The sequence below is a fragment of the Sceloporus undulatus genome, chromosome 8 (assembly GCF_019175285.1).
Source record: "Sceloporus undulatus isolate JIND9_A2432 ecotype Alabama chromosome 8, SceUnd_v1.1, whole genome shotgun sequence".
Taxonomy (NCBI): domain Eukaryota; kingdom Metazoa; phylum Chordata; class Lepidosauria; order Squamata; family Phrynosomatidae; genus Sceloporus; species Sceloporus undulatus.
The window spans coordinates 288,531-301,204 of NC_056529.1; the positions used below are offsets into that span (position 1 = coordinate 288,531).

Genomic DNA, 12,674 nt, shown 5'->3' on the forward strand with positions numbered 1-12,674 from the left:
CCCTTCCTAGCCTGCCACAGACCCACCCAACATTGGTAAGAGCTCTTGGCTCCGACGGTTTCCTCTCCTGGGAAAGAAGAAAGAAACTTTGCCATATGAAAGCTATTAGGCCTTTGCACAGAAGCGGCACATGAGGCAGAACCCGTGAGCGCTCCTTCTCCGGAGGGCCTACGCCAGAGGTTGTTTTTGCAGGGGAAAACAGCCACAAAAAGCAAAGAACAGGGCGTCACCTGTCTACTTGTCAAGAGGTGGCCCAACTCTGGCCCAGAAGGGAGCAGTCTGGCCCAACTACAAATCCCAGCATTGCTCCGGACCAAATGAAGCCTGGGGAAATAATCCCCAAGAACCACAGAGAGTCCAACCCTGCCCTATGCATCAGCAGCAGAAAGCGTGTTAATAGTAGAATGCATGGGATATGCTATTTATTTCCCCAAATACAGTCAGCCCTCCATATCCAAGGATTTTTTTATCCACAGATTCAAGCATCCACAGCTTGGAAATATTTTTAAAATATATAAATTGCCAAAAGCACACCTTGATTTTGCCATTGTATGTAAGAGATACCATTTTATTAAGCCATGGTATATAATACGACTTGAGCATCCATGGATTTTGGGGGGGGGTCTTGGAACCAAACCCCAGAGGATACCGAGGGCCCACTGTAATGATGATGATGATGATGATGATGATGATGATGATGATGATGATTATACCCCAATGGGACTTGAATATCAGTGGATTTTGGTATCCATTGGGCGGGGGAGGTGTTCTGGAATCAAACCCCAGAGGATACTAAGGGCCTACTGTAGTAGTAGTAGTAATACCCCATTGCATATAATGGAACTTAGCATGTATTGATTATCCAGAGAAAGTCCTGGAACCAAACCGCAGCAGATACCAAGGGCACTGTAGCAGCAGTAGTAATAACAATGATAATAACCCATTGCATATAATGGGACTTCAGCATCTATTGATTTTGGTATCTATAGGGGATCCTGGAACCAAATCCCAGCTGATACCAAGGGACCTCTGTATTTCTTAACTTTGGTGTTGTGGTTATTTGCCATCAAGCCAACTTCAGCTTATGGCAACTCTATTGATTCATGGGAATTGTAGATTCATGGGAATGAATCTACAAGAATTAAGCAGTGCAGTGGACGGGCGCTTGGACATGTTTCATCCACAGGGTCGCCAAGAGTTGGAGCAGACTCAAAAGCAGTTAACAACAACCATAACAATAACAATAACAATAACAACAACAACAACAATGTGAGACCTCAAGAGCTGTTCTGGTCATCCAGAAGACCGCTCAGGTCTTGCAAACTCAGGGCAGCAACTTTGAAAGCTTACAACGTGTACAATGTGCATTTTGGTTGAGCCAATAAAGGTATCACTGCTATTTGGATTTTGGATGATACTGTACTGTATTTAGTTATCTAGTTAAGAAATACACATCCACATTTTGCCCTGTATCAGAAGGCCTCAGGGGAGCACACAACTCATTCAAATGTGTATAATATAACGGATGATCTCTCTTGTTGTTGCGTGCCTTCCGTTCCCCATGAGATTCCCCTGTTATTGTTGTTTGCCTTCAAGCCATTTCTGACTTCTGGTGACCCTAAAGGGAACCAATCATGGGTTTTTCTTGGAAAGATTCATGCGTTCACAATGGCTACAATCCCAGAGGAGGGTTTGCCTTTGCCTTCCTTGGAGGCTCATGAAACTACAAATCCCAGAATCCCATAGCGTTGAGCTACAGCAGATAAAGAGGTACCAAACTGCACCATTTCTGCAGTGCAGATGCAGCTTAGGATGCAAAAAGTAAGGATTCCCATCACATTCCTGCCGAATGGGATTGTTTCCCAAGACAGAGAGACCCCCATTAGACCCTGCTTTTGGATGGGATTATCTTTTTGCAAACAACAACTGGGACTATATTTCCCTCAGAAGTTATTTTTGTTACTTGAAAAGTCTGTTACCATTGGGAAGAGGAAGAAAGAAAGAAAGAAAGAAAGAAAGAAAGAAAGAAAAACAGGGATGGGATTTAAACCGATAAACCATCTCAAAGGCTAAGGGCTTAAAGAGGCATCATTGAGATTTTACCCAAATCTCTCGTAAGGAAGGAATAAATACAGAGATGCTTTCCTGGATCAGGTTCTAAAGGAAAGGAGAAACAATGTTGGCACTTCATCAAAAGCTCCTTAACCCACTTTGAGGATCATAGATCTGAATTTTGCTTTGGCACATCAATGACTGAGGCATGTGGCGCACTGGCATATTGGCAAGTCACACTCTCTCAGCCTCAGAGGAACACAATGGCAAACCCCTTCTGAAGAAGATTGCCAAGAAAACCCTATGATAGGTTCACCTTAGAGTTGTCATAACTCAGAAATGACTGGAAGGCACACAACAACAACAAAAAACAACAACAAAGTTATTGATTCAATCGCCTTTGGAGACCGAAAGTAGCCTCCAGGCGACCAGGTAGACAAATTTAAACAGTGTTCTTCTTTCTTTTAACAGTATTTTGTTATAGGGCTGGAATGTTTACTTTATTAACTGAATACAAAGGTGTGTTTTTTTTCATTAACATAAATTGACTAACCTCTGGTTAGGGACATACTAAACTAATTGTATGTCACACACTGCGCACACAGGGACATAAAGTCATTGTGCAACCAACGTATTTTCCTCATACAGTACCACCAGAAGCGGAGTTGCACCAAGAGCATGTCCCTTTGTGCCTTTGCAATTGTGCATTTTGTGTACTGTGTGTTGCAGTTGCGCATTGCGGTTGCACATCCGTTGAGTGTCCCCTTTCTGGAATTCTGAAATGCTCCAAAATCCCAAATTGTCCGCATGGAAGGCTCTGGGAAAGTGGGCCCTTTGCATCAGAGGCGCATATTTATCTATCTAAGATTGATCTGACATTTGATTAGAGAGGGATGTGGATGTTTTCATTGTTGCCTGCTTTTTAACTCCTTTTATTTTATATTACTACCTACTGTTTATATGTATTTTGTAGATTGTATGCCATTGGCAGGTTTTATATTTTTATTGAATGATTATCTGTATGTACAGCGCTATAGAACTAAAATATAATAATAACATATAGAATCATAGAATCATAGAGTTGGAAGAGACCTCAAGGGCCCTGATCCAGTCCAACCTCATTCTGCCATGCAGGAAATCCAAATCAAAGCATCCCTGATAGATGGCCATCTAGCCTCTGCTTAAAGACCTCCAAAGAAGGAGACTCCACCACACTCCGAGGGAGTTTGTTATACTGTTGAACAGCCCTTACTGTCAGGAAGTTCTTCCTAATGTTGAGCTGGAATCTCTTTTCCTGGAGCTTGCATCTATTGCTCCATTGGGTCCTAGTCTCTGGAGCAGCAGAAAACAAGCTTGCTCCCCTCTCTATATGACATCCCTTCAAATATTTAAACAGGGCTATCATATCACCTCTTAACCTTCTCTTCTCCAGGCTAAACATCCCCAACTCCCTGAGTCGTTCCTCATAAGGCAAGGTTTCCAGACCTTTCACCATTTTAGTTGCCCTCCTTTGGACATGCTCCAATTTCTCAATGTCCTTTTTGAATTGTTTTGCCCAGAACTGGACACAATATTCCAGGTGGGGCCTGACCAGAGCAGAATATAGTGGCACTATTACTTCCCTGGATCTAGACACTATACTTCTATTGATGCAGCCTAAAATCGCATTGGCCTTGTTAGCTGCTGCATCGCACTGTTGACTTGTGGTCTACTTGGACTCCAAGATCCCTTTCACACATAGTTTCATTCAGCCAGGTGTCCCCCATCCTATATCTGTGCTTTTATAATATGTTGGCAATGATTTTTTAAAAATCAAAATTATATGCATATTTCAAAACAGAAAATAAAATAGTATTAGAAATGGAGAGAAAAAATTAAAGAGCCAGTTCTGTGGAGGAAGACAGACAAACCTCAGTCCATGACCAAACCAAGAGAAATACCATCCCAGTCCTTCTTCCAAGAGCCAGCAAAAGGAATCCATCCATAGGCAGTTTATTTATCCCAAGCAACCTCTTTATTTCACGGGTGAATTAAAAACCGCGTCTGGTGCGTTTCTCCTTCCTTTTCTTGCTATCCTCCGTCCAGTTTGAGCAACACAAATGGCCTCTTTCCCAGTGTTTTGCGATTACATAATCTGCAGCTTGTAACACAACGTTGTCAAATTATTTCGCATGTGTCGAGCCATAGCAAAAATAGGAACCATCAAGAAACAGCCACATATTTATATCGCGAAAGGTGTCCATTGCCTACCTGGACACTGTTATTTTGCAAATAACGCCTCTCTTTCTCTTCTACGCACACAAACACAACAACGTGCAAAGTGCATGCTATTTTGCAAAAGGACGCTCCTGTCCCATGCGCGCACGGCAAACATCCTTGCATTTTCCAGCTGTGAACTTTCCGCTGCATCTGTGGGGCATTAACATTCCCCTCAAACATGGATCGATTGGAAAGATAATCCAAATAAACTCCGTATGCAAGTACTTATGAATGTGTGTATATAATATACACACAAAGAGAGAGCCTTGTCTTTTGCAAGTACTGTATATACTCATGTATAAGTCTAGAAACTTAGCTTAAAAAATGGACCCCAAAAACCTGGGTCGACTTATCCATGGGTCAATGTAAGTACTGTATTTTAATGCGCATGTGTGCATACATATATATATATGGTGAAAGGCAAAAGTTTAATCTACTCTCTGAGCCATCTTTTGTATGCACACAAACAGTTACGCCTGCTGGGATTTTGCACGTTCTTTGGCATTGCTTTCCTTTCTTCCTCCTTTGCATCCTCCATGCCATGTGCCTCGACTCATCTGTGGCTCATGTCACAATCCATAATCCTGGCCCCAAACATTGCCCTTGACTTATATATGAAGTCGACTTATAGTTGAGTATCTATGGTACTCTAAAAATCTCCTATCCATCCCTTTTGGGGGAACCTGAATCCCCTGCGAGGGGAAACTGGAACATTTCTATCATCATCATCATCATCATCATCATCATCATCATCATCATCATCGTCATCATCATCATTGTCCATTTTAATGTTTATATCCCTGCTTTCCTGCAGGATCCACAATAAATGTTCACAAATACAAAGTGTATTACTTTACACTTTCATGGTATCGTTTTAACTTTTGTTACAGTGATATTGTATTAACTGCGTAATCTTGTTAGATTGTGTCCCCGAGGAAGGCTTTTGTTTCCCTTTTGGGTTGCTGTCTCTCTCCTTTGCGGAGGGCTATGTTAAGCTCTATGGCGATATGGAAATAAGCATCATGATCACAACAATAATAACAACAGTAACAAAACAGTTCCTCCCTTCTAGACAAGGTCCCCAAGAGCTTTGTGTCCAAACAACACCCAAGTTGTCGACTTTTGTGGGTGGCGGATGCTTTGTGTTTCCTGCATCGAAAGCCGTGTGAAGACAAGACAGGGACCCCGGGGGCTTTGTGTTTCGGAGTCTCATCCTCCGGACGAAGGCGAAGAGAGACCTTCCGAAACCCAAGGCCAAAGTCCCCAATGTTCCGGGTGCCAGGCGTTTCCCAGCAGGAGGAGGAGGAAGGAGGCCTGGCACTGGCGGCCTCCCCAACCGAATCCCCGAAGAAGGCCAACCCAAATAGCCCCCAATGCCCTCCTCCTCCCTTTGGCTCCCAAGGAAGAAGAAGCCAGGCTCCGCAAGCTTCTATCACGCGTTTTAAGCCTTCTTTCCGTTGGGCCAGGAAAAGGGATTGCTACATATATATATGCTACACATATATATTGCTACATATGTAGCAATATATATGTGTAGCATATATATGTGTATATACTGTATACACATGTGTATATACACACACACACACAGTATATACATCTCTCTCTGCGCTCCTTCCAGGGAAAGGCAAGGCCGCCAGCTCCAGGCCTTTGGGGCCCTTGGGCGAGCCCCATCCCGGGAGGCTCTGGGGCGGAGGGCGGAGGGTCTCCCTCCGGAGGACCTGGGCTTGGGCAGCGAAGAGGAAGGAAGGAAGGGGCTCCTTCCTTTGGGGGAGGGGGAGCCCATGTCTATCCCATTCCCTTCCCTTCTTTGGGGGGGATCCCAGTGTGCCCCATCCCTCCCTCCTCGGAGGTCCCTCTCTCTCCCCTTATTCGGGGCCTGTCCCAGTGTGGCCCCTTCCTTCCCTCCTCCTCCGGGGCCTCGGTCTTCTCTTCTTGGGGCCCTCTGCCTTCCTTGGAGGGGGCCCCAGTCTCCCCTCTCTCCTTCGGGGGCTGTCCCAGTGTGGCCCCTTCCCCCCCCCCCCCCCCCCCCCTCCTCCTCTTCCGGGGCCTTCCTTGGAGGGCCCCCAGAGTGTGTCCCCTTCCCTTCCCTTCCCTTCCCTTCACTCACAGGAGTCGGGTGTCGGAGGGGAAGGGGCTTCCCGGGAGGCGCGGCGCCCCCTTCCCGGCGCAGTCCACTCGGCAGCCTCCGGAGGGGGCTCCCTGCTGCTGCTGCTGCTGCCGGGGGGCTCCGGGGCCGGGGCTGCAGCTGCACTGGGGCGGGCAGGGCTGGCAGGAGCCGGGGGCTGCCGCCGCCGGGGGGCTCCGTGGCAGGGCCATCCCGCCGCCCACCAGGCACCAGACCAGGCACCAGGCGCAGCAGCAGCAGCAGCCTCCGCCGCCGCCGCCGACCACCCCCACCCCCCGACCGGGCCCCGATGGGACCCTCCGCCGCCTCCGCCGCCGCTTGGCCCCCGGCGCCGCCATGGCCGCGCATGGCCCTCCTCCGCCTCCTCCTCGGCCTGGGAGCCCTGGGCCGCTTCTTCCTCCCCGAAAGCACAGCAGCAGCTCTGCGGCGGAGGAGGCAGGAAGGCCAGAGCCAGGAGCCGCCAGGCCCATTCCTTCCAGGCGGAGGCGGCAGAGCCCACCACCCAGGGAGGGAGGCGGACGGCGGGAAGCCGGCCAGGAAGGGGCCAGCCCCGGTCGCACACCAGGACCCCGAGCCAGGAGGCTTCCCCCGGGAACCCTGGGCACCAGCCCCCAGGAAAAGGGGGCTACCAGGCCCCTGGGCACAAGCGCCCCAGGCCCCCAGGGCAAGGCACCCCCGGCTCCCCGGGCCCTGCCTTGCGGGATCTTGCACCTCCGGGACCCATAGAGCCCTGGGCCTAGGCCTCCCTGCCAGCCAGGGGAAGTGGCCCCCTGGGCCCCCAGGCCAGGCCCCTGGGCCAACATACTGGCTTCCATTGGGTGTTCCCACCCCCCTGATCCCAGCATCCCTCTGCCCCTGGACCAATACGACACCCAGCACCCCTGGCAGGTCCCAGGAGCCCAAGAAGCCCTGGGTCCCAGAGGTCCCCTTGCCCTCCTTGCAGCTTGGTCCTTAGGGGCTCAGGGCCCTCTTTCTGGGGCCTTGGGGGCTCAGGGGTCCCCCTTTGGCCTCGCAGGCTCAGTTTCCATCTGGATGACTTCTTCTGGGTCAGAGCCATCCCTCTGGATGCTTTCAGGTCCATTTAGTCTCCTGAGGAGAAGGTCAGTTGGCATTGTGGGGCATCTTGGCACAGTGTCCCCCAAGATGATGAAAACCAGCCTCAGGCCTCATTTCAGGGACATTTAATGCAAGGGCAGCTGGGGAAGTCGAAGGGCAAAGGGCTGATGAAGCGAGCGCTCCCATCGGCATTAACCACCCTATAAAATGGACGCCTTGAATGGGACATGACTGGAAACTTTAGAGAGGTCAGCCCTAAATAGTAATGAAATAAGTCTTGTATTTCTATCCCGCTCTTCTGGAGCAAGGCAATCCATTAATTCAGCCTTGCATACAAGGATGGGTACAGCGGGGCCCTTGGTCTCCTTGGCAGGGCCTTGGTTCCAGAAACCAACCAGTAATGCTCAAGACCCATGACAGACATTAATATTAAACATTAAATGCATGGCCAGGCAGGGATTCGAACCCTGGTCCACAGCATCATAGTCCAATGCTCAAACCACTACTCCACACTGGCCTTACAAAACTACAAATCCCACTATCCTGCAGAATGCAGACACAGCAGTTTCCAAGTGCTACGACTCTGTAGTATGAAAGAGACCCATAAGAACAGTAAATAATACACATCTAGGTTGTTAAAAGCATCATGCCTCCTCTCAAAAGGCAGTGTAGAAATCGCACTCCTAAGTAGATCTGTCTCATTTAGAACAAACTGTTCCACCGAGAGGATGTTCCAGACAGCGATGCTAAAGACCCAGCAGAATCAAACAACAAATATAGATATATATAAAACAAAAGGTACCCGTAGACAACGCAGATCAAACACGATGCATGCCATGTTCGCGTTATACTATGAAATTGCCAAACATCACTTTAAATCACATGAACATCCAGGCCAGTGGTTCACTGGAGAACAACAGCAGCGCTGTTAAATAATGCAAGACAGAGACTGGCTCTGCAAAAAGCATATCCTGTTCTATGCACAGCGGATGCAACCCCTGGCAAGCATTGGAAACGGAAACACAGGTGGTCAAGCCACAGCGGAGGGTAGTCAAGGCGGCAAAGGATATGAATGAGGAAGAACATCGAAGTTCAAGAGAAGCTGCAGCAGTTTGCTTTTGCTTTTTGAGAAGGGCAAGGTTCAGTCCCTCTCCTTTCCTTTCCTTGCTGATGAACTGATGGCGTGCAAATCACTTTTTGACTTTGAACTCAGTTTGCAGCCATGGAAGTCGGATGAGGACAGGAGGAGAGAGGAACCGAGACATTTTGAAAGTAGACGGCAGAGGACTAATTCGGTGCCAGTTGTTGGTGTCTTTTTCCTCACTGCCACCCTCTTTATTAAAATAGGGTATTCCCCTTACAAGTATCATTCCCAGATGTCACTTGGATTTGGGGCGTTATTGTACTTTGCTATATGGCAGTGGTTCCCAACCTGTGGGTCGGGACCCCTTTGGGGGTCGAATGACCCTTTCATGGGGGTCCCCTAAGACCATTGGAAAACACCTATTTAATTACAGTTATGAAGTAGCAATGAAAATAATTTCATGGGTTTGGGTCACCACAACAGGAGGAACTGTATTAAGGGGTTGCGGCATTAGGAAGGTTGGGAACCACTGCTATATGCATCTTAGATTTTCTGAATGTAAGATATGGCATTTCAATTGCCGCAGGGGAATCCCAAAGAGAGAGCCAATGGACTATTTCTAATTCCAAGAAAGGTAAAGTTTTTAAGAAACCATTGGGACTGCATTTGGCATGTTTTGCATAAACAGCCCCTAAAAGTTTTCCTAATGTAAAAGCCTGGAGGCTTCATGAGAAATGCAGTGTTCTCTGCCTAACCAAGGAGCTTGTAGCCTTGCAAAGGATGGAGACACCCTACGTCTCATTTTGTGTCGCCAATGGACTTTACATTTTATTTCTTGGACATTAAAATGCTTTGTCTCCCAATACCAGAAGGAGAAGGGTCCTGAATGAATAGATATCCCTCCATACCATCTTAACTCAGATCAACAACTACAACATTGTGACAAAATGCAGGCCTGTGAGTAACATCATCATTTCATTTTCTCCTATATAATGGTGAAGAAGCCAGTTGAGCTTCGAAAGCTTGCAATGTCTATTTGGTGCATTTTGGTCATCCCCAGAAAGGTATCCCTCTTTGTGGATTCGGGATGTCATCGGACTTTGCTAGATGGCCAAGGCAGGCTCAGCATCCAATTTAGAAAGATGCTATGAAGCCTGAGAGCAAACATAAGATGAAAGAGGGATAAAGCAAGGTAGACGATAAAATATTTACAGCCAAAGATATAAAAACAGGCTCCAGAACAAAGTGCTCCTGGGAAGAAGGGTCTGAGTTGAATAACAAAACATAAAGAGTTTGTAAAAGCACTTATATTTTTCTTTATGGTACCGTTAGAGGGAGTTTTTGGGCTGAGGAAAGTTGGTCTGAAAAGAGGTTATTTCAAGATGGGCCCAGCGCATGCTAAATCGGCACATGGTTCATTTTATGCCTTGCAACTTGGATAGCAAGGTGGCATTTTATTAGTCCCATTGGACAGATACACAGGAAATACATAGGAAGAGATGCGTCCGTCGCCATATCCAGAAAATCCAACTTGGTTTTTATGTTTGGCTACTGTTGAATTCTTGCATTTTCTTTTCCTTCCTTTATTTTAAACCTGGTAATGGTTGTTGTTTAAAAGCTACCAAAGACTTGTTGGGCAGAACAAGGTGGTAAAACAGGATAAAATAAGGGTTTAGAAAACAAAGGAACAAATGAAGGCGCTGGGGATCTTTTCTTTCATGTGCATCTACACTGCAGGAATAATGCAGTTTTACTGCACTTTAACTGCCATGGCTCCATTTTACAGGATCCTGGGATTTGTAATTTGGTGAGGCACCTGCCTTCTTTGGTTAAAGACCTTGCAAAACTACAAATCCCAGGATTCCATAGGATGGAGCACTCAAAGTGGTGTCAAGCCACATTGTTTCTACAGTGTAGACGCATCCTTGGGGAACAGTAGAAGTGGTACAAGAGCTCTTTTCAAATAGTTGAAGGGAGATCCCCATCCCTTCAACTATTTTGTACTTTGGAGTGGAAATAAGTGTTACCATTTTAGTTGCCCTCCTTTGGACACATGGCTCCATTTTCTCAATGTCCTTTTTTAATTGTTTTGCCCAGAACTGGACACAATATTATTCCAGGTGGGGCCTGACCAGAGCAGAATACAGTGGCACTATTACTTCTCTTGATCTAGACACTATACTTTTATTGATGCAGCCTAAAATTGCATTCATCTTTTTTGCTGCCGCATCGCACTGTTGACTCATGTTCAACTTGTGGTCCACTTGGACTCCCAGATCCCTTTCTCACATATTACTCTCATTCAGCCAGGTGTCCCCCATAATCCTATATCTGTGCATTTTGGTTTTCCTCCCTAAGTACAGTATCTTACATTTCTCCATGTTGAAATTCATTTTGTTAGCACTGGCCCAGCTTTCTAGTCTATTCAGGTCATTCTGAATTTTGAACCTTCTCCTCAGAGATATTAGCTATTCCTCCTAATTAGGTGTCATCTGCAAATTTGATAAGTATGTCCCCAATTCTGACATCCAAATCATTGATAAAGATGTTGAATAGCCCTGGGCCCAGGACAGAGCCCCACTGGACACCCCTCTGGTCACTTCTCTGGGGAGTTTATCACACGGGAGGAATTTCTCTTAAATTTGAATGAAAGGAAAGTGGGGCTAGAATGCATTCACATGAATTCGCTAGTTCAGCGAATTTACATGAATTTGAATTGCATTCAAACTGACTTCCCATTGCCCCAAAATAACTTGCCATTGCCCGAAATTGCATGTGGTAGTCTATCACGCAATAACGTGAAACCCCATGATTGCGTTCGGACTGACTTCCCATTGCCTGAATAGGCATGTAGTGGGTTATCATGCAATAACATTAAACAGCATGATTGCGTTTGGATTGCCACTGGATTATACTTCCAATTTACCTTGTCTGATAATCTCCAATGAAATCTTTGCTCCAAATACCGATTCTTTCCTTGGCAATTTCCTTTTCTCTCTTAGGAAGAAGTGACTGTGTTTTATTCCATTGGACCCCATGGACCAGAAACTGTTCCTTTCCTCCGTTTTTTTCTGGGGTCTTTGCAGAAGAATCAATAGATTGATTAAAATATTCATAGCTTGCCCCATATCTTGGGATCGCAAGGCAGCGTTCAAGTAAAATCAGTTTAAATAATTGAAAATGGAAAATGCTAAATAATTTAAACAGGCTGAAAACATATTAAACTATTTAAGATGTGAAGGAGGAAAGGGGATGCGTGCGCTTGGCTTCAAAATGACAGGTTCCCTGCAGACGACAAGGCATTTAACCTGCAAAAAGGACTCACATAAACCCAACATAAACACACACACACTTTCATCTGTGGAAGATTGTGTTAGGTGCGGCACATGGGATTTGTTTTTCTTAAGGGACCCAAAGCAATCCCATCTTTGTCGGCAGAGAGAACCCATGGCATGAAGATTAAAAGGGGCAGAAATAAATTTCATGCAAGAATTCCTGCAAGTTTTGGCTGCTAAAACCCAAGCAACCTTCTGCTATCTAGGTCAAGAATCTGCATTCAAGATAGCATGACCAAGGGTTTTGCTAACCTGGGTTGGGAATGGCACGATCCTCCAGACGATGTTGGACTGCACCTCCCATCATCCCTAGACTGTAGCCAATGGTAAAGGATGCTGGGAGTTGCAGTAGAGGATGCAACTTTTGGGGCCAACTGAAGTTTCCAAACACGCTTTGAAGGCAGTGGCCAAATCTGATATCTGGATTAAGTTTAAGTTATTGTTGCTGGAATAAGATACTTATCAAAAGACCATTTTAGGAATGGCCCTTCAAATAGCTATTGAAAATGACTGGAAACTGTTAGTGTTGCATTGGCAAAATAGCATTGCTGCTGCTTTTGAAGTTGCTTTTGAAACGGAACATTGTTGCTGTCAGTCACTTCCCAAAAGTTGCAAGTGACAGACAACTACAGGTATGTCACACCAGATTCATCACCTCTGAGCTTGTAATTGGACTTTTAAATGTTTTAATGGGAATTCGGTTTCCATTGGTGTCGGAATGACAACCCAAATCCTGCTTTATTATTATTATTATTACTAC

The 12,674-nt window shown here is 46.2% G+C and overlaps 1 protein-coding gene across 1 annotated transcript in view; it reads right to left on the minus strand.

Annotated features, from left to right (window-relative positions):
* The window catches only part of PKD1 (polycystin 1, transient receptor potential channel interacting), a 102,223-nt gene extending 95,360 nt beyond the window's left edge, over positions 1-6,863 (minus strand). Inside the window, exon 1 of the mRNA XM_042438021.1 lies at positions 6,422-6,863. Within this exon, the coding sequence (XP_042293955.1) occupies positions 6,422-6,777 (356 nt within the window). The 5' untranslated portion in view covers positions 6,778-6,863. The remainder of the gene's footprint in view (positions 1-6,421) is intronic.
* Between the last annotated feature and the right edge of the window lie 5,811 nt (positions 6,864-12,674).